The sequence below is a fragment of the Penicillium atrosanguineum genome, assembly GCF_028827265.1.
Source record: "Penicillium atrosanguineum strain IBT 20685 chromosome Unknown utg000002l_segment0_segment0, whole genome shotgun sequence".
Classification (NCBI taxonomy): Eukaryota; Fungi; Ascomycota; class Eurotiomycetes; order Eurotiales; family Aspergillaceae; genus Penicillium; species Penicillium atrosanguineum.
In genome coordinates, this window is record NW_026623134.1 from 2,899,827 (window position 1) to 2,919,220 (window position 19,394).

General features: G+C 51.5%; 10 protein-coding genes across 10 annotated transcripts; 8 read left to right on the forward strand and 2 right to left on the reverse strand.

Annotated features, from left to right (window-relative positions):
- Positions 1–182: 182 nt before the first annotated feature.
- N7443_002886 (COP9 signalosome complex subunit 1) lies at positions 183–1,832 on the forward strand (the record flags this gene model as incomplete). The annotated part of the gene is made up of 4 exons (XM_056882942.1): positions 183–309; positions 399–443; positions 499–779; positions 828–1,832. 4 exons carry the CDS (start codon positions 183–185, stop codon positions 1,830–1,832), a joined length of 1,458 nt encoding a protein of 485 aa, XP_056744783.1.
- An 801-nt stretch (positions 1,833–2,633) lies between these two features.
- Positions 2,634–4,423, forward strand: N7443_002887 (class I SAM-dependent methyltransferase; the record flags this gene model as incomplete). The annotated part of the gene is made up of 2 exons (XM_056882943.1): positions 2,634–4,064; positions 4,178–4,423. The coding sequence occupies 2 exons, from the start codon at positions 2,634–2,636 to the stop codon at positions 4,421–4,423; spliced, it is 1,677 nt and encodes a 558-aa protein (XP_056744784.1).
- A 327-nt stretch (positions 4,424–4,750) lies between these two features.
- N7443_002888 (cytochrome P450) lies at positions 4,751–6,544 on the forward strand (the record flags this gene model as incomplete). The annotated part of the gene is made up of 4 exons (XM_056882944.1): positions 4,751–4,813; positions 4,962–6,098; positions 6,148–6,317; positions 6,370–6,544. The coding sequence occupies 4 exons, from the start codon at positions 4,751–4,753 to the stop codon at positions 6,542–6,544; spliced, it is 1,545 nt and encodes a 514-aa protein (XP_056744785.1).
- A 551-nt stretch (positions 6,545–7,095) lies between these two features.
- N7443_002889 (alpha/beta fold hydrolase) lies at positions 7,096–8,210 on the forward strand (the record flags this gene model as incomplete). The annotated part of the gene is made up of 2 exons (XM_056882945.1): positions 7,096–7,507; positions 7,573–8,210. The coding sequence occupies 2 exons, from the start codon at positions 7,096–7,098 to the stop codon at positions 8,208–8,210; spliced, it is 1,050 nt and encodes a 349-aa protein (XP_056744786.1).
- A 441-nt stretch (positions 8,211–8,651) lies between these two features.
- On the forward strand, positions 8,652–9,474 carry N7443_002890 (uncharacterized protein; the record flags this gene model as incomplete). Its single annotated transcript, XM_056882946.1, has 2 exons — positions 8,652–9,268; positions 9,324–9,474. The coding sequence occupies 2 exons, from the start codon at positions 8,652–8,654 to the stop codon at positions 9,472–9,474; spliced, it is 768 nt and encodes a 255-aa protein (XP_056744787.1).
- Positions 9,475–10,149: 675 nt separating this feature from the next.
- N7443_002891 (uncharacterized protein) lies at positions 10,150–10,653 on the forward strand (the record flags this gene model as incomplete). Its single annotated transcript, XM_056882947.1, has 2 exons — positions 10,150–10,357; positions 10,418–10,653. The coding sequence occupies 2 exons, from the start codon at positions 10,150–10,152 to the stop codon at positions 10,651–10,653; spliced, it is 444 nt and encodes a 147-aa protein (XP_056744788.1).
- Positions 10,654–11,539: 886 nt separating this feature from the next.
- On the reverse strand, positions 11,540–12,399 carry N7443_002892 (putative GPI anchored glycoprotein; the record flags this gene model as incomplete). Its single annotated transcript, XM_056882948.1, has 3 exons — positions 11,540–12,023; positions 12,084–12,220; positions 12,280–12,399. The coding sequence occupies 3 exons, from the start codon at positions 12,397–12,399 to the stop codon at positions 11,540–11,542; spliced, it is 741 nt and encodes a 246-aa protein (XP_056744789.1).
- A 989-nt stretch (positions 12,400–13,388) lies between these two features.
- N7443_002893 (putative MFS transporter) lies at positions 13,389–15,093 on the reverse strand (the record flags this gene model as incomplete). Its single annotated transcript, XM_056882949.1, has 2 exons — positions 13,389–14,795; positions 14,845–15,093. The coding sequence occupies 2 exons, from the start codon at positions 15,091–15,093 to the stop codon at positions 13,389–13,391; spliced, it is 1,656 nt and encodes a 551-aa protein (XP_056744790.1).
- An 804-nt stretch (positions 15,094–15,897) lies between these two features.
- Positions 15,898–16,275, forward strand: N7443_002894 (uncharacterized protein; the record flags this gene model as incomplete). Its single annotated transcript, XM_056882950.1, has 2 exons — positions 15,898–16,122; positions 16,171–16,275. The coding sequence occupies 2 exons, from the start codon at positions 15,898–15,900 to the stop codon at positions 16,273–16,275; spliced, it is 330 nt and encodes a 109-aa protein (XP_056744791.1).
- A 401-nt stretch (positions 16,276–16,676) lies between these two features.
- Positions 16,677–19,132, forward strand: hrdA (E3 ubiquitin-protein ligase HRD1; the record flags this gene model as incomplete). Its single annotated transcript, XM_056882951.1, has 4 exons — positions 16,677–16,700; positions 16,752–16,856; positions 16,926–17,439; positions 17,478–19,132. The coding sequence occupies 4 exons, from the start codon at positions 16,677–16,679 to the stop codon at positions 19,130–19,132; spliced, it is 2,298 nt and encodes a 765-aa protein (XP_056744792.1).
- Positions 19,133–19,394: the final 262 nt, after the last annotated feature.

Sequence of the window (19,394 nt, forward strand, 5' to 3'; positions counted from 1 at the left end):
TAGCCCGCCATCATTGTGATGATCGTTGATCAACTCTCTCCTGCTACAATATACCCTCGGCCTAGCTCTTATCGGGGCTTTTGGGGAATCTTTCTGCTTGATTGTGATAAATATAACCTGCTACATCGCCGTTCTCGAGTCGCTCACTAGAGCTGGTGGTCCGCCACGAGCAGTGCAGCACGATGGACACCACATTGCCGGACGCTGGTCCAGCTCAGACAAGCTCGTCTGCAGCACAAGGCTTAGCTCCTCCAGCATATGAAGCTGCAAATGGAACAGGCGCGCTCGCTCCGAGAATAAAGGTTGACGGTATGTTGAAAACTGCGGGGTTGGAGGCTCCGGGCCCGCGCCGCCGATAGCTTGAGCCGCCAGGGCTGACTGACGATCCAATTTTATAGACCCGCCCAAGTTCGAGGTCGAATCCTACATAGCGAATTACACTGGTCAGTGGATACTGCATTATAATGTTCCTCGGTAATAACTAACATTGCTATCCAGGTCGGACCCGATTCCACCGCCTTTACCTCATCGGCACTACCTCCACATTGCTCGCCACGGACGTCCTCAAAGCCGCAGTTGCCGAAGCGAAATCTGGAAAGAACGTAGAACTCTACGAGAAAGCTGTGCGTGCGCTCTCAGAAGTTGCCCCCACGGAGCCTGAAGCTTCTCTTGACTCGTCATGGGTACAGGAAGTTCAGCGCTCGGTGCGGGCACAGACCGACCGCTTGGAGCATGAGCTGCGGGGATACAAAAACAACTTGATTAAGGAGAGCATTCGGGTATGAACTGGTACAAATAATTTAGGTGATTGAAACTAACCTGCTTAGATGGGCAATGAGGATCTGGGAAATCACTTTTACGAAACTGGTGAACTGATCGCCGCGGCAAAGGCTTACTCTCGCATGCGAGACTATTGCACCACACCAAACCATATTGCCAACATGCTGTTCAAGCTCATCAACGTGGGCATTGAACGCGAGGATTGGCTCAACGTCCAATCCAACGTTCACCGTCTGCGTAGCAGCGCCCAAACAAAACCGGACGAACACGTCAAGGATCAGCCTAAGATGATGGCAGCCCAGGGCTTGGCTCTGATGCATGCACGCTCATATTATGATGCAGCTACCAGTTTCCTCTCGACCGAGTCTTCCCTTGCCGACACCTTCAACGAGGTCATTACACCCAACGATGTCGCCGTCTACGGCGGCCTTTGTGCCCTTGCATCTATGGACCGCAACGAATTACAGCGTCGCGTGTTGGAAAACAGTTCTTTCCGCAATTTCCTTGAGCTTGAGCCGCACATTCGTCGGGCGATTGGCTTCTTCTGCAATTCCAAGTTCCGCCCTTGCCTCGATATCTTGGAATCCTACCGCGTCGACTACCTTCTCGACGTTCATCTCCAGCGTCACGTCAGCGAGCTCTACTCCCGTATCCGCGTGAAGTCGATTGAGCAGTACCTTGTCCCGTTCAGTCGTGTCACTCTCGACTCAATGGCAACCATCTTTGCCCCCAATGTTGTGGGCGGAGAGGCCCAGCCAACCGGCTCCAAATCACCTTTTGTGAAAGAACTTATCGACCTCATCAAGCGTGGTGTTCTGGACGCCCGCATTGACCTCGAGAAGGGTGTGCTTGTCTCAAACGAGACTGATCTGCGTGAGGAAGTACAGACCAAAACCCTGGAAAGTATGAGGGCCTTTAATGAAGAAGCTCACATTCGTCTTCTGCATACTACCGTTCTCCAAGCTGGTTTGCAAGTGCCAGCCGCTCCCAAACCTGGGCGCCGTCCGCAAGTGGATCAACGCGACGGAAACGGAGCTCCAGCGCAGTTTTAGTCGTGCTTGAATGCCTGAATCCTGGCTCATGACTTACCGGCCTTGGATCTCAAGAAGTTCCAAGGGAGCTAAACGTGTGAATGAGGCATGAGATAATACCCGATCTGCTGCGAGCATCGCTGGGCATACGGTCTTGATACGGCCACCTAGTAGAGAATACATTGCTCAAAAATTCTTTCTCTTGCAAAGTGTAGATATTACTATGAAAGACCTAAGGCATTGAGGCACGACCTCGCCAGGAACAGGTGGTGTTCAGCCGATTGCCTTGTGCAACCCGACATTGATCAAACATCAACACAATTTTACTGATCAGCAGACCACCGCATCGCCGTTTTTAGGCAAGGTGACCAATCTGATTGTACAGCCTGAGTAACTGGACGCAGGGTGCAATAATTTCAACAACGGCCGGATTAGGGCTACATGGATTACTGCATGTCTTGGGACAACAGCTGGTGCACCTGATGGACTAGCCATGAGATTACATCCAAATGCTGGTATAATTCGGGTAATTCCCCTTCTTCATGTACTACACTGACCCCCCAAATCAACCACGTTCCAAACGGCAGTCCATAACTCGATCTCTAGGGCTTCCGTTTTCACCGGCTCCTCGCCAGCACGGTACCCGCTTAGTCCTACCCTCCGCGTGCATCGGGCCGTCTGGATTGTATAGCGTGAGCTCAGTTTGCTACACCGGTCTTGTTCGCCATCGGCTTGTTCAACAGGAGAAACGTTACAAACGTCCGACAGGATGGCCTCTCATCAATGCGGACCATACTCACTTTTCTGGGCTTCTATCCCACCATGTGCTCAGACTTTCCTCTTTTCCCTTTCGTGGCTGGCTTTGGTACGGATATGAGGGTGCCTTCTCCGAGGCCTGAGAAAAATACCGATGAGAATGGACATGTCACGACGGAGCCCCAGCTGCTTCCAGCATCGAGCTTCGCTACACTTGCGGGGGAGGGTAGGTCAGAAGAGGTGCCTTCGTCTCCGTCGCCGTTTACTGACCCCTTGGTCAACGGAGTGGACTTAAGCCCACTGACACCCCTAAGCTCAATACCAGCTCTGGATCCAGCTCTGGATAGGATGGATCATGACGCTCAGATCACAGCATTACCAGATCTATCGCTTGTCTACCAGCCAGATCGTTTAGAGAATTTAGGAGTACCCGAAGAGAATACCCTAGCCATGCATCCTCAACTGGCTCCAATACCTGAGGAGACGACTGAAGATGACGCAGAAGAATATGCCAGAGCAATACGTTCCCATTCCAACTTGATTGCAGCATCGAATACAACTCCTTCGCCTTTACTAGATGTGTCTCACACAGTAGAACCGGCGGCGTGGATACCTTTAGCGCCTTCAATATCAACAGAACTCCCGGTCCAAGCTCATGCAGCACCACAAAGCTTCCCCGAAGCCCAATATATTTCCAACCATGCTATACCCACATCTTCTAATACCCCATCATACTCAGAGGACTTAGGAGACTCATCCTCCGCAGCATCAACAAACGGAGAAGGAAGCTCCGTATTCGACGACGACGACGACTACTCCGACACTTCCAGCTACACCGCATCTCTCCTCTCCTCCGTCAAGAATTACGCCTATGAAAACGGGCGAAGATACCACTCCTACCGCGAAGGCCACTACGTCCTCCCCAACGACGAACAAGAACAAGACCGACAAGACCTCCTCCACCATGTGCGCAATCTCGTCCTAAACGGCGCTCTCTTCCGCGCCCCAGTAGGCAAAGACATCCAGCGAGCGTTAGACATCGGCACAGGTACAGGAATCTGGGCCATCGACTTCGCCGACTCCTTCCCCAGCGCCGAGGTAATTGGCACCGACCTCAGCCCAATCCAACCATCCTGGGTCCCGCCCAATCTCCAATTCCTAGTCGACGACGCCGAATCCCCCTGGCTCTACAGCGCCGCCCGCCCGTTTGATTTCATACACGCGCGCGACCTGGGCGGGGCCATCGCTAACTGGCCGCGGCTGCTGCACCAGGCCTACGACCATCTGCGTCCTGGAGGCTGGGTTGAATTGCAGGAGTTCGAGGTAACGCTCCGATCGGATGATGAGTCGTTGCGTCTGGCACCGACGTTGTGCGAATTCCTCGGTCAGCTGCATGAGGCCAGTGAGGCGTTTCACAGGCCTATGAATATCGCCGAAGGACATCGGCAGCGACTGGTCGAGGCCGGTTTTGAAGATGTTAGAGATGAGGTGTACAAGGTACGACGCGATTTCCGGTGCTGATTTGTCTTGTTCGGATTATTTTGGGACGGGAGGGGAGGAGAGGGTGTTGTTTGCTTCTTTTCCAGGGAACTGATACTCGGTTTTGATAGGTTCCGTCGAGTGCTTGGTCGAGGGACCCTGTACAAAAACAGATTGGGAGGTATAATCTGTGTTCCCTTCTGATGGCCGTTGAGTCGTATTCGCTGGCTCTGTTTACTCGAGTGCTGGGATGGTCCAATAATGAGACTCAGGTATTCCTGGCTGGTGTACGGAGGGACTTAAGGAATCCGGATGTCCACACGTATTGCAATCTGCACATTGTCTACGGCCGGAAGCCGTGGTATCGGGCCAACTGAGTCGTATACTGGACTAGGAATAAAGTCTCTTATTCGGAGACATATGTAAGATCAGTTTGAATGCTAGCCCAGAACAAAGGAAGATCACCGTTGCCTTGTATCCAAGCCATCACGGTTTCCAAACCTGTCACCTTCCCCCTGTTCACCAGTGTCACTTCGGTTCTGCTTTAGACTTGCCTCAATAAACCGATCTTTAATACAGGGAACCCTCACCCTCCGGCCACTCACACCAAGGAGGACTAGATGGCACCTACAACAAGTGAATAATACGGCCTTGTGGTTCTGCAGGACTCCGGGCCCCATTCTCCTTCGTTACTCGCTCTCATCATGGCGCCTTGGATAACACCCGTCTCCAGCGCCCTGTTTTGGTGCCTGTCTGCAGCACTCCTAGTAAGTTGCATCCCCGTACGCCCTCGTTTGTTGCAGCTGCAGGATCCTACAGCAGAATCCTGCCCAACCATATCCTACTTGGCTATTCTCCACGCCTATAGTCCGTTCTATCATCTAAGCTTGCTAAATTTGGCTCGTCTGAACCTAGCTTTTGCTCGCGTACGCTGGCAGCATCATCTATGAACTTTACTTGTCTCCGCTCAGTCGCTTTCCCGGTCGAAAGCTATGGGCCATCTCACGTATCCCCGGACAGTTGTCTGTCTTGAGAGGCCGGAACCACTTGGATGTCTTGGCTTTGCATGAACAATATGGCCCTGTTGTCCGAATCAGCCCTAACGAACTTGCCTTTAACACCCCACAGGCCTTCCGTGATATCTACGGTGCCAGACCCGGAGGTTGCTTCGCTAAGGATCGAAGTCACTATCTGCCGCCGGCGAATGGCGTTGACCACTTGGTTTGTGCAGTGGACAATGCTTTACACGCGCGTCAACGGCGGCTATTGGCCCATGCATTCTCGGAGCGAGCCCTAAGAGACCAAGAAGACCTCATTAAGGGCTATGTGGACACCATGATTGCCAAGCTTCGTTCAGAGATGACTACAAAGTCTCCTCGAATTGACATCAAAAATTGGATGAACTACACGACCTTTGACATCACCGGCGATTTGATGTTTGGTGAGTCCTTCGACTGTCTTAAGGATAGCCGGTTGCACCCTTGGATTCAATTGATCTTTGACTCCATCAAAGCCCTTGCTATTGCAGGCGTCGCGAATCAGTTTCCAGTCCTTGGAACCATCTTCTACGCTTTGGTTCCGAAGGAAGTGAAAAGGAAGGCTGTTGAGCATTTTGATCTGGCAGCTCAGAAGGTCGATCGGCGGCTGGAGACGAACATGACCCGACCTGATTTCATTTCGGCAATCTTGCAGAACGGTCTTAGCGAGACCAAGGGCCAATATCTTGATGGAGGGCGGATTATGAGCAGAGCTGAGATCCACTCGAACGCATTCATTCTCATCGTGGCTGGCAGTGAAACTGCTGCAACTTTGCTCTCTGGCGCGATCTTCTACCTGTGTAGCAACCCGCTTGTTATGAGCCGGCTTGTCTCTGAAATCCGATCTGCATTCACCCAGGACAACGATATTACCTTCCGCAACGCTGCTTCCTTGGCTTACCTCGCAGCCGTGATTGAAGAGTCCCTTCGCATGCACCCGCCCTTCGTCACAAGTCTCGCGCGCGTCTTCCCACCCGATGGATCGATGGTTGATGGACACTATGTGCCTGGAGGGGTATGTCTGCAGTGTGACAAACCAAGGACAATACTTACATTATCAGCAGACCATCGCCGCATGTCATCACTACGCCTCATATCACTCCTCGTCAAACTTTACCTTTCCCCACGCTTTCCTCCCTGAGCGATGGCTCGGCCACGATGCACGCTTCGAACAAGACAAGAAAGATGTCCTACAGCCTTTTAGCCTCGGACCACGTAACTGCCTTGGAAAAAAGTATGTGTTATCCGAGTATTTAAATTCACCTTCTTACGATGCTCTACTACAGCTTGGCATACTGCGAGATCCGCCTCATCATCTGCAAACTGCTCTACCATTTTGACCTCACCCTCTGTTCTGAAAGTACAAACTGGACTAACCAGAAGGTTTATTTCCTTTGGGATAAGCCGCCACTCATGGTGACCCTGAAAGACCGCTTCCAAAAGACAGAGGTCTCGGGCTGATTTGGGCTTCTGCAAGGATTGAATATGGGGGCTCTCTGGGTTTCAGGGTGGTAGCGCTGCATTCTTAACTAAGGTGGCCTCAGATTGGAAAATTAATACATGGCAGGCTTCTCCTTTCTCCTTTTTTGGTGGATGCATCAAATTGTTAGGCATTGCGGAACTATCATTTGCTTTTAGTCAGCCTTTTTGCAGTCGCCCGAACTAATTGAGCGGTGACAGCCATAGCTTGAATTAAGATAGAATGACAAGACCAGCCCGGAATATTCACACATTTGGAATTGATCTTACAGACTTAGCAAAATACGCTTTGGGCGGATAATTCAAGTTTTCGGTAATATGGTAATTTACAAGATCGCCCTATACAAAATGCTTGTATATTTGTAGCCTAATTTGAGATGTCAGCAATATAAGTTTCTGCCTCGCCAAATCTCACCCCCACGTGTTTGCTGATTCCGCGCCCTCATAATTAAACACTGCCCGCTATCATCAGCGAAAATAATATATTCTTGGGAGTCAGATTTTTAAGTGGTCACCCACGATACCGCGTAACTATGTCCGATCCTCTCGGCCTTATATCCAACTCCCGCTTCCACCGCCGTGCCACCTTCGACACAGCATGTGGTTCGCTGGCAGTCTCTTTTGCCGAGATTGGCTGCGTCACGGGCCCCGCGCTGCTCTTTCTGCCGGGTATGTTTGCCTCGCGCTATGTGGGCATCCATCTGCACGCGCTTGCAGAGCGCGCTGGCGTGCGTCTGCTCGTCGTCGACCGACCGGGCATGGGCGCATCGACTGATGTTCCACTTAGCCAGCGAGTCTCCACTTGGGTCGATCTGGTACCGCGCCTGTTAGCATATCTCGGTATTGCGCGCGTCAATCTTGTCGCTCACAGCGCAGGCACGGTGTTTTTGCTCAATATCTGGGCTCAATGCCGTGAACTCTTGAACCCAGATATTTTCTTTCTAGGTATTTTCCTTGAATCTTTCCTCCATTCAAGGGGACATCAATTAACGTTTACCTCGCTTATATAGCTCCTTGGGTTGATACCGCCAACTCGCACGTGACAGTAATGCAAATGGCACAGTATATACCAACCAAAGCCTTCACTCTCTGGCACCATATCCCACGCTTCTTCGTAACGCAGGGAGCCCCTATGCTAGCGACAAGTGGTGGTTTGATTCGCAAGTTGACATCGACATCACGTACTGGTGAGGCGACAGAGGAGAATCATGTATCTCTCGATGCTAATGGGCGGAGCATCGAACATGACTATGGCGTTTTACCGGCGGAACAGGCCGAGCTCCTTCGCCATGCCCTTCGCTTCATGTACGATGAGAATACTGTCGGCGCTAATAGCGAGGCTCTTCAGTGTCTTCGAAAGGGAGACAGTGACTGGGGGGTCTGCTCGGATTATGCTCAATTCGCACAGATGATGGCTGAGCGCGAACAATCCATGGATGATCGAGTTCGTATCCATGCATATTTTGCTGCTACGGATGCGTTGGTGGGTAGTCGGGGGCAAGAATATTTTAAGAAATGTTGGCAGGCACCAGGTATAGAGGCCATTGACTTTATTGCCACGACGGTTGTTGGGACAGATCATGATACTCTGATTCAGTCAGAGGAAGTGTGGACTGCGATAATGGCCTCGATAGGTGGGCGTGAATAACTTAGTATAGTGAACACTTTCAGCTAGAACTTACAAGTCAAGGGAGAAATAGAACGTGATCTACCTGATTAAATTGACACACGCAGTCGGGGCGGACAGGAATCTGGCCAGGAAAGATAAAAGGTGCCAATTCCTTCCTAGTTGAACTAAGAACTCACTTTATAATTCCCAGTCACGATGAGTGATGTGCTGGTTACTGTGGCTGGATACATCGCAGGGCTTCTTCTCTACATAACCCCACTTGCGCCCACTCGGATCATGCAGGACTCTCCATGACTCAACTACTGTAGCATCCGACCCATGCACCACTATATTTAGAAAACCTCCACTCCAATTTTTCCAGAGTGCATCACAGTTCACCTCCAATTGCCCGTCTAAAGTTTCACCGTGGCAACCACAACCACTACCACTACCACTACCGCGACCTCAACATCGCTCACCATGGCCCCAATCACCTTCTACGACATCGCTCTAGCACCCCCCGCAGAAAAGACCTCCTGCTCCCCAAACCCCTGGAAAACTCGCTACGCCCTAAACTTCAAAAAAACACCCTACAAAACAACCTGGGTGCCCCTGGGCGAGATCAGCTCCGTCCGCGCCGCTCTCAACATCCCCGCTTCGCGCACATTCGCCGATGGATCCCCCTACCAGACCCTCCCCGTGATCTCCGATCCAGCCACCGGGCGCATAGTGGGCGACTCTTTTGAAAACGCCGTCTACCTACAGGAACAATATCCGTCCTCGGGAGCCGGAGACTTGTTCCCAGCACAGGAGCTGGGGTACGAGTTTGAGCGCGACTTGGATCTTCACGCGCCGATTGCGGAGGCGAAGGTGGCGGATGGGCCTCTTAAGGCATACCTGAAGTTCAATACGAACGTGGATGCTGCTTTTACTGCGTATACGCAGCTGGTGCTCGAGGGATTTCCGTTTGATCCTGATACTGCGGAGGAAGATAAGGCGATGATGTCGGGCAGGATCGGAGTGCCGTGGGAGGCTTTGAGGATTAGTGAGGAGAAGAGGGCGGAGCTGTTCAAGGCTTTTGAGGAGACTCTGGGGGGGTCTTGCGAGGTTTTATACGCGAGACCCGAGTGGCCCATTCTTGATGGGGAGCAGAGCATCTTATGCGGACTTCATTGTAGGGGGATGGTTGCGCATGTATAAGGGCATGCTGTCGGCGGAGGAGTTCAAAACATTGAAGGGATGGCATAACGGTGTATTTGGAAAGTTACATGAGGCGCTGGAGGTGTTTGCGCAGATGGACTAGATCTGGATAAACGGGCTGGGTAACGGATGGTGGATGATGGTGGATGGTGTATGATTATCATTATGATAGAACAACAAATTACTTCAATGAGCGAGATCCTGGCTTCTGGATAATACAGTGCCTCGTAGGAGGGCAACTGGTTGATATGAATCCAGATCAAATGCACGTAGAACATGCTAGGCCACGGTCACTGATAGTGATAGTGATAGTGATAGTGATATGAACAGTCTCTAAAAAACCAATACGCATTATCCTTGACGTGAGATCCATATTGCCGTGGACTTATTTAATTCTTGCTCGTCCTTGATAATCCCTTGATGGTCTTAGGATTAAGGAAGACGCAAAGTTGACCCACTGCTGGTATTCATCGGTAGACAAGGCCGGGATCAATATATCCTATACCATGGAAACAAGGTAATCTGACATCGTGATAGAGTATCTTGTTTTGACATAGATAGACAAGAAACGGATTGAGAAAGTTGGAAAACGAAAGAAACGAAGATAGAAGCATATCGCGCTGATTTTCCAGGCGATACGGAATCGTACCCCAAATCATTGAGCTCAACTTTCCAGTTTCATTTGATCTATCTCGTTCGCTCGATCTTCCTTTCAATCTTCTTCATTCCCACCATTCAATCTCATGACCGTTTCCGAACCAGAGCAAAAACCTCAACAATGCCTTGCTTCCTAGCACCCGAGCAGATCCAAGTCCTCGAAGAAACTCTAAACTACACATTCAAAGACAAAGCTCTCCTGAGCCGAGTCTTCGAGGCTGCAAGCTCGACCTCTACCCCCGAGGGCAACAAGCGACTCGCATTACTAGGAAGAAGCCTACTAGGTTTCTTGCGGAATCTGAAAAGCGTCGAGCAGGATCTCGCCGTCGGTAAGTTCTTTTTAGGTCCTTCTTTCCCCGTATATCCAAGCTGACCCATGTTGACTAAAGTGGACATGAACAGCCACTTCCTGAGGAATTCTGCTGCCAAGCGTCTCGCTACTCTGGGATTCACCAAGTCTTTGCAGCAATTCATACGTGTTAATCCGGCGTCGAGCCTGACGGACCATGTCTCGGATAAACTTATGGCTCTTTCCATGGAGGCGCTGCTTGCGGCTGTGTTCCTGGATTATCAGAGGGATCTTACCATTACTTGTGAATTTGCTACTGGACTGAGAATTCTTTGAGATTTTGTTTTCAGGTTAGTTATGTGTCCCTGGAGTTGCGTTATCGCCGGCTGATCAATTTCTTTGATCTTGAAGTCACCTACTTGCTGTGAGATACATCGATGAGGAAGGTGGTCAGGTCTTAGTGAACGAGGCGTGTAGTTGCACAACTGCGGCCGGGGGTTTATTACTGGCTTACCTTATGGTCGCTGTAAATACTGTGGTGAGGGGAGGGGAGCAACAGGTCTTTGCCTGTTCCGGTAGGCTGCTTGGCGAGTATCATTTCTTATTTTTGCGGGGATATCGTTGTATTAAAGACATAGCGAGGGAAATGAACATTAGCAGGAGCTCACTTGGTTTTAACAATCTTAGAAGCCAATTCGTTCAACACCATTAGCTAGAGCTTGATTCACGAGAATCCCCAATTCTCACTCATACTTTACAATTGATCAATTTATCAATGAATCAATTAATCAAAGTTTTCTTAACCTGATGGAGCTTATGTAGTTGCGTCAAGGCTGAACTTCACAATGAGCATTTGACATACTCCAGTATTTCAGAAAAGGAATCCCCAGTCGATAAGCAAGCATTCAATTATGTAATTTGAAAAAAAAAAGCAGGAATGTAAAAAAATGGTATATCCAGTTCAGAACAGTAGATACAGATAGAAGAGAAAAAAATACAGGAGCCGGCGCTGGATCATGCAGTCGTGTAGAAAGGTATCAATCATTAAATAATAGTAGATGTGGTACACATAGTGATACATGTTAAACATCCAATTAGAATATTGTCGTTGGCTCCAAAGGTGCAGAAGGAAACCCCCAATGGAGACAACAACATCATTAGCCCCGCGTGGGTACTCGATACTAGAATCCTGCACAATTAAGGAAACAAAAGGTCGCGTCGCTTATGCGAGGGCGTAGAACATCGCCATGATGGCTCCTCCCAGAGCCCAGCCGTTGCCGGACAGAGCGACGGCGCCAGCGGCGGAGGGGGTAGCTGAGGCCGGGGCGGTAGAGGCAGCGGGAAGAGGGGTGCCGGTGATGACGGTGCCAGAGCTGGAGGGGAGCATGACCGAGCTGGTCACCATGCGGGTAGACGAAGCGGGCTTGCTGGTGGACTTCTTGGGGCTCGAGATCGGGGTCGGGGTCGGGGTCGAGGTGGGAGTGACCGTCGAAGTTGGGGTGATGGTCGAGGTGGACGTCGGAGTCGAAGTCGGGGTCGGGGTTGATGTGGGTGTCGGGGTGCTGGTTGAGCAGGGTCCCGTCACAGTCACGGGCATGAAGTTCATGTTCTTGCTGTTCAAGGTGTGGGACACGGTCACGGTGCCTTCCTGGGCGAGGCAAGAGGCGTAGGTGGTGCCGGAGACATTGCAGCCGATGGATGCGGTGCTGTGAGGTGTCAGATTTGGGGTTTAAGGTTGGGTATGCGCGTTTCATGGAATCCCTTACTTTCCGTTGCTGTCAGCATTGACCAGTGACATGGTGGTGGGCGCGGCCATGGCGGTCATGCCAGTGCCGAGGATACCGCAGGCAGAGGCCGCGACGGTGGTCGGGCAGGTGATCAGGTAGGTGGTGGTCTCGCCGTTCTGATGTTGATGTTAGTTGAAACACTCGTTCATACTTCGACTCGAGATTAGGCACATACCGAGTTGAGGATACCAGCCTGAAGATCACGACCCTGGAAACCAGGCAGCAGAAGAGTCGCAGTGTTGCCAGCGGCGACGGCAGTCGCGCTGGCCAAGAGAGCAATGGAGTGGAAACGCATGTTGACGGTGTTTTCACGGTGAGATGTTTGAGATCTGGCGAATAAAGCGTGGAAATGGCTTCAAAGAGTGCAGGACTTGAAATAGCAACTACCAGTATAAAACGAGGGGACTGGTTTAACGAGAGACTGTAAAAAAAGAATGGAAGGGCGTTGCGCCGAGAGAGTGAAGCCAGATGAGGAGGAGAAGGATCTGGGGGCGATACGCCCATAAAAGCGAAGTATGGCCTCCCAACCCTGCACAGGGGCGCCAAGAGGCATTAGGGCCATTGAGGGACATTTCGAACAACCTCAAGGGCCCTGATTGGGGGGAGATGAAGTGATAGTGGGCTAACACAAGAACGGGTCAGGAACAGGACCACGAGCAGGCCCCAGGGGTTCCCCAGTAAGCGGGCGCAAAACACCAAAAAGGGGCACGCTATTCTCCCCACTAAACTGGGGTTGGTTTAGGCTCCGGCTCCGACCCAGGGTTAAGGTGGATTATCGCTCCAAAACACCCTGATCGGGTAGATTGTTGGTCGCTCGTCATAAACACAGGGCCATAGCCCGTGTTCGCTCGGCCTAAAAGTGGTCCGGCATTGCGACCAGGATGAAACGGGAATTGTCGTAGAGAAAGACCGAGTCCAAATCTATGCGATCGTCTATCGTACTTCGCGCTCTCTGGGATCAGGGAAAAGAGGCAGGTTGACCGTTCCACCCTTTGACCCTGTAACCCTTTGACCCTCTGAGCCTGTGGGGAATCAGCAAATTGAACCTTAGAAAAGCCACGCGGGTCCGATAACCGAGTCGCAATTTCCTTTTCGCTATCCTAGGTCCATTTTGCGCGGCTAACCTCGGATTGTGGCCCCAGCAACTTTTGACGCTGGACTGTGAGGCTAAGAGTATAGCTGCATGGCCCCGATGCACCTAAGTCAGGCTGAAACACCGGGGACGCAGGCTTCCCATATTTAGATCTAGGTAGAACAACAAGCGTTTGACATTTTACTCTTGTTTTACACTGTGACCCGAGCCACATGGTTCATAACACCACATACGATACCCGTCGCCAACAGGATTCCGTTAAATCCCGCCATGATGTAGAATGGCGTGCCGGCGGACAAGACGTCGAACAAAAGTCCCCCCACTTTGGTGAGCAGCAGGATTCCAGCCCCACCGTAGAGCGAGTACACCCCGGCGATGGATCCTTTCAAGTGTGCTAGATGCTGCAGCTGTCGGTTGACAGACCCCGCTAGGAGCGGGCGGTCCTCGCCATCCCCGCTGCCCTCCTCGTTCTGATCTGAGATCTTCCCTAGCGCGTCGTCGTCGATGCTGACTCGCAGGATGCCGTTGCTGAGCACTGCCAAGCTGCAGACGATCGCACCAATTTGGCTGATACCGACAAGACCCATGATCACAAACACGCCAAAGCTACCGTCGGGGCCTTGGAATTGGGGGCTGGGCATCAGTGCGAATGCCAAGTATCCCACTACTCCAACGAGAGCTGCGAAGAGAAGTGGGAAATTGTATCGGCGAGACTTGTCTGTGAGGTAGCCAAACGCTGGCGCTGCAATTAGCGCAACCAGCTGAGATACCCCGGTCAGAATCGATGCCACGATGTACGCGCGCGGACACGATTTCTTGATATCACCCAGACCGGAGCCTGGTATCGGTTCATAGTTCTCGTGACATAGACCCGATTCGCGGTAGTAATGGTTAACGGCCAGAGGAATGAACAATGAGATACCGACCGAGGACGCCCGAGCGACAAATCCTCCGACATACCCCAGTCCGATGCTGCGATTGCGGAAGCCCAGAAGCATCGCGGTGGTCAACTGTTTCCAGTACGGCAATCTTGCCGGATGAGCTTCCTCTCTATCTTGTTCATCCGATTCATACGAAGAATCTGTCTTCCACAGGGCACTCCACCCTTTCTCCTTCTCCCCAGGAAGATCACGAAGACCGATAAAGCTGACCAAGCTGATGATCACAGCCACCACAGCTACCAGGTAGTAGCTGCGCTGCAAAGCTTCAACCGGCGTGAGGCCCATTTTCTCGAACCGGGCTGGAAGTGGAAGAAACACGCCCAGCGAGATCAGAGCACCACATCCAGCGAACAACCCAACGAACCCAGAAAGCCGGGCAGATGGCGATACCTCGGAATTGGAATCTCCCTGGCTCGCTAGATGACGCTGAGCTCGATCCGGAGTGATAGTGAGCTCCGAAGAAACAGAAGCCCGATACGCCTGCCTTCTGAACGCCTTGCCCGTCACCGTAGGCAAGACCGCGGTAACCATAGTCGAGACAGCCGACCCACCAACACTGAAAAGTAGCCGGCCCAGAAGAAGCTGCGGGTATACATTCGTGGCCTGCACGAATACAACCAACGCAACCGCAATAATTGCATAACCCAGCGTACACACCTATTGACGTCAGTTGCCGTCAACCAGTATAGGGCCAGGACCAACATACGAGTCGCACACCTATACGATCCGAAAGAACACCCCACAGCGGACACGCTGCTAGTGCTAGCAACTCATCCGCGAACCCCAGTGTCCCAACGGCATCGCCCTCGCCTTCATGCAGTCCAATGAGATCGGTGACCACGAAGGAGACGGAAGAATTGATGAATACTAGGAACGCGATAGAGAAGGGACACACTGCCAATAGATAGGTCAGTGTCTGTCGCCTTGAGGCCGAAAACAATGCCGATGATGCCATCTCCGGTGATGGGGCATTGCTCAAGTTGAGATGTGGATGGATCGGGATCGGCGCGTTCCAGCTGGTTGTGTCACCGATGGGGCGGGGTGTCACGTGCGATCAGATAAACAAGTTTGCTCCACGTTCGGCGTTTGTTTGGCCGTGATAGATCAATTGATGGGGTATTGGATCGGGATTTTTGGAATTGTGTCGACTTCACTACATTTTCAGTCGAACATTGGTTGGCTCCCAGAGTTGTGCTGGATATACGTCAGCCACAAGCCCGCTAGTCGTCACTTGGTATAGTCTGACGGGATATCCATCACCGAGATTCTTCAACGTAGACTTTCTCTTAACACATCTACTCGACTTTGAAACAATGACTGGCAGTAAGTTGTTTTGAATAGTAACTTATTGGGGATATACTAACAGAAAAGGTGAGCTAAACGTATAGGTGGATTTGACTTAGACACTAACATTATGTGTAGAGCAGCGTCGCATCTTTACATCATGAAGATGAACTTGAGAGTAACTTCACCCTCACTGTCCACCATGACATAACTAAATGAGGTTTTAGTATACAGGTTGGGAACTTTGAGTCTTCTCATCCTCTCATTCCCTATCTAAACACAATATCAGGGCCACCGCAGCAATTTCGAGACATGAGAAATCCCCAGAAAACCGCGCACTACCCCAACCCGAGTCAAGCATCTTAAAGATAGAGATGCCGCTATAATTATCTATGACATGGCCAAGAGACCCAAGTTCGAGCATATCGTCAAATGGCACCGTAGGTTATATCCTACAATATTTGCCAATGCTAAGATGAGTGTCCTGAGGGAGCGCACATCGGCCAATCCATCTGGTATACCGATAATGATCTGCGCCCTCAAACCAGTCCCAGATGATCAGAAGCTGGAAGTAAAGGAGGGCATCGAATGGCCTGTTGAGATAGCCAATGTGCAATTCTATCATGTATCGTCTGATACAGAAGGGCTTAAGAGGCCCCTGTTGGCAACTATGCGACAGCTGGTCGAGGATCCGAATGCGGTAGGTCTTGAATCCGTGATCGCATCTATTGATCACACATTTTTACAGGAGTTTGAAGTCGTACTTATCGTGGACGAGGAATTGTGGGAGAAATATCAAGAGCAGTGTGGACAACCAGTTCTTTTGCCGACTAAGAGTGATGAGAATCTTTGACCTGTCGTGTATATCTGGTTTTAGTGTTCCTGATCGGTGAAGGCTCGACTCGACGGATAAGGCGCCACTCCAGCGGAGATAGGATCAATTGATCAATCACCTGGGTATCGTCAATCTAGAGCACGAGTATACTCCCAACAATTCAACAATGAGACTCATCATATGTTAATTAAAGTAATTAACTACCCATCAATTCAAAACAACGTAGCTCACTCGACATGTCCTCTGTGAACACATCATAAAGCACGTGCGGATCAAAACGCTGACGTAAGATGCGGAGGCGCCGCTATTCAGGAAAGCTGTCCAGATCGAGACATACTCCACGTCTCCCAATGTCCTGAGGTCGCTTTCCCACTTCCCCTTCTGATGACATTCAGCCCGCGAGTCTCAGTCAATCTGCCATGAGACTGGCCGCGTACACTGGGGTGAGTACTCCCACCACATGGACCCCCAACCCCCCACTGACTCGATCCAAGGCCTCCGTGGTCCTGGCCACCGGCGTGTTCCTGAAAGCTCTCCATCAAAGAGCGAATTTCTACGCGGCATGTGTATATCTTTCGCAGAGTAGTGCGAATCTCATGGTGCGTATGCCCTGATGGCGTCTAGCTCCTCGTTATTTGGCCGTGGCTGACTATTAGAGCGACATCTAGATCCTTACGAATTTGTGTCTCCTTATCACCGGCTTCGTCCTTTTCTGGCTTCAGCGACTCCTTTATGGCCGTCTGCGCCCGATCGAAACCGAACAACTGTATGAGCGGGCGTGGTTCGCTGTTACGGAGACATGTCTGGCTATGACCATCTTCCGGGGTTCTCTCGGCGGTTGGTTCTTGGTCATGTTTATCTCGCTATTGGTTGGAAAGGTCTGGGGTTGGATTGGTGAAGGGCGCGTGGAGTTTCTCGAGCAGCAACCACCTGCGAACCCTCGAATGTTCCATGCCCGCCTGGCGCTGTCGCTGCTCCTTACGACTCTCTTCAATGCGTTTATGCTGCGGTACTGCGTCGATACCGTGATTCACCAGGCTAAGCCGGATATGATGGTTATGTTTGGCTTTGAGTTTGCGATTTTGACTATCCTCTCAACCTCGACGGCTGCTCGCTATTGTATCGCGCTGGTGGAGATCTATATTAATCGCCAGCAGATGAAGGCAAAGATGAATGAACGCCGTGCTGAGATTCGGGCCGCTCGCGTTGAGGCTATTCAGGAGCACGCTCGTGCGGGAGCTACTTCCCTCCTGCCGACTTGCCTGACGAAAACGACGTGAACGAGCTGGAGATTGATGTCCCTGGGTGGGAAGAAAAGGGTCGCTGGGTCTTCTACCTGGACCTATTGACGGATTTCGTCAAACTTGTGGTCTACATTTGTTTCTTCGCCATTCTGCTCACATTCTACGGTTTGCCAATTCATATCCTCCGCGATGTCGTTGTAACCATTCGGTCATTTGTTCGGCGGATTATGGACTTTGTTCGATACCGGAACGCCACCAGGGACATGAACGAGCGTTATCCAGATGCGACCCACGAAGAAGTGGCAAGAGAGGAAGTCTGTATCATTTGCCGCGAGGAGATGGTCTCGATCTTGCCAGCTCCTGATGCTCCCGCTGAAGGCGAACAGCCTGCTGTTGGTGCACAACATGCGCAACGTGTTCCCGATCGCCTACGCCCCAAGAAACTTCCATGCGGCCACATTCTGCATTTCGCCTGTCTTCGCAGCTGGCTGGAGCGGCAGCAGAATTGCCCTACCTGCCGACGTCCTGTGGTAGGTGCGGAAGCAGCTGCTCGCCGCAATGGTAACAACGGACCTGGTGGGGCACAGCCTGGAGACCAAGCCCCTGGTCAGCCAGGTCAAGGTGATGGAGCTCCCAGAGCCCGCGTCTATCAATTTGGCCCTTTCAGAATCGGCTTTGGGGCTGTGCGGGGCGACATGTTCCATAACCTGCACCAGCAAATTCACCAAGGCAATGCACCACAGCCTGCCATGAATGCCAACCAGCCAAATGGGCAACAGGTTGGTTTCGGTTTCGGTTTCGGACGCCGTCCACCGGTACCTGCTCAGCCTGCTCAGCAGTTCCAAGTTCCTCCCACTGCCGTACCCTCCAATTATACCGATGTCCATACACAATTGCAGCAGATTGAACAGCGCATTACGGATGAGATCAATTCTCTGCGGATCGCCACGGAGCAACTACATCGTGTGCGTCACCTTCAAATGGAGCTAGATCGACTTCGTCTTCAGCAAGCCAACCCCTTCCTCCAACCTACAAGACCTGTCGCCTCTTCACCGCTGCCTGGAACTTTCACGTCCTCGACTGGCCAGCGCTACGCCATGACCCCAGGCGAGACTGCTATAGGACCTGGAGATCCCCGTCTACCAGAAGGCTTCAACCTTCCAACAGGCTGGACTCTAATGCCTCTCAGCCCTTCGGCGTGGGGTAACGGTAACGCAGAGCAAGGCGTCAACGACACGCCTACAGCTTCAGGAGCCTCGCTGGCAAGCCCTCCCTCAAATGATACCTCAGCTCAAGCCCCAGTGACCTCCGAGACCCCTGTCCAAAATGCTACCGAAAGCATTGCCTCCGCTCCAACCGCTACAGCTTCAAACACCACTGCACCAGCCACACCTCTCCAAACCGTGTTCGATTGGTCAACACTCGCTGCATCTCCAACAGAGCACAGACCAGAGTCCCCATCCCAAGAATGGACTGACGTACAATCCGAAGCGGGACCATCTGCAATTCCAGCATGGGGCAGCAATGGCCAAGCCAAAGAACCTTCCACTGAAAGTGAACAAACCGAGGACCTTTCAAAAGGCAAGGCTCGCGCTCCTACCGTGGAAGAGGCCGAGGAAGAGGCGTCTTGACGCTGCCCCTCGATATTCTAGTCCCCCTACCCTTTGTACTTTTCCCTTGGCTCCCTGATCGCATTTCCTACATACTATTGGATCAGCGTTGCATGGCGTTTCTTTGAGCAAAATATCATACCCGGTCTCTACTTTTCTACACACGTGTCCAAATTCCAAATGAATCCATGGATATTTGGGATTTTCATTGTCCTGTAAAATGGTAAATGTTCAATATTCAAGGTTAAACCTTAGATATAGCTACTGTACATCTTCTGAACCT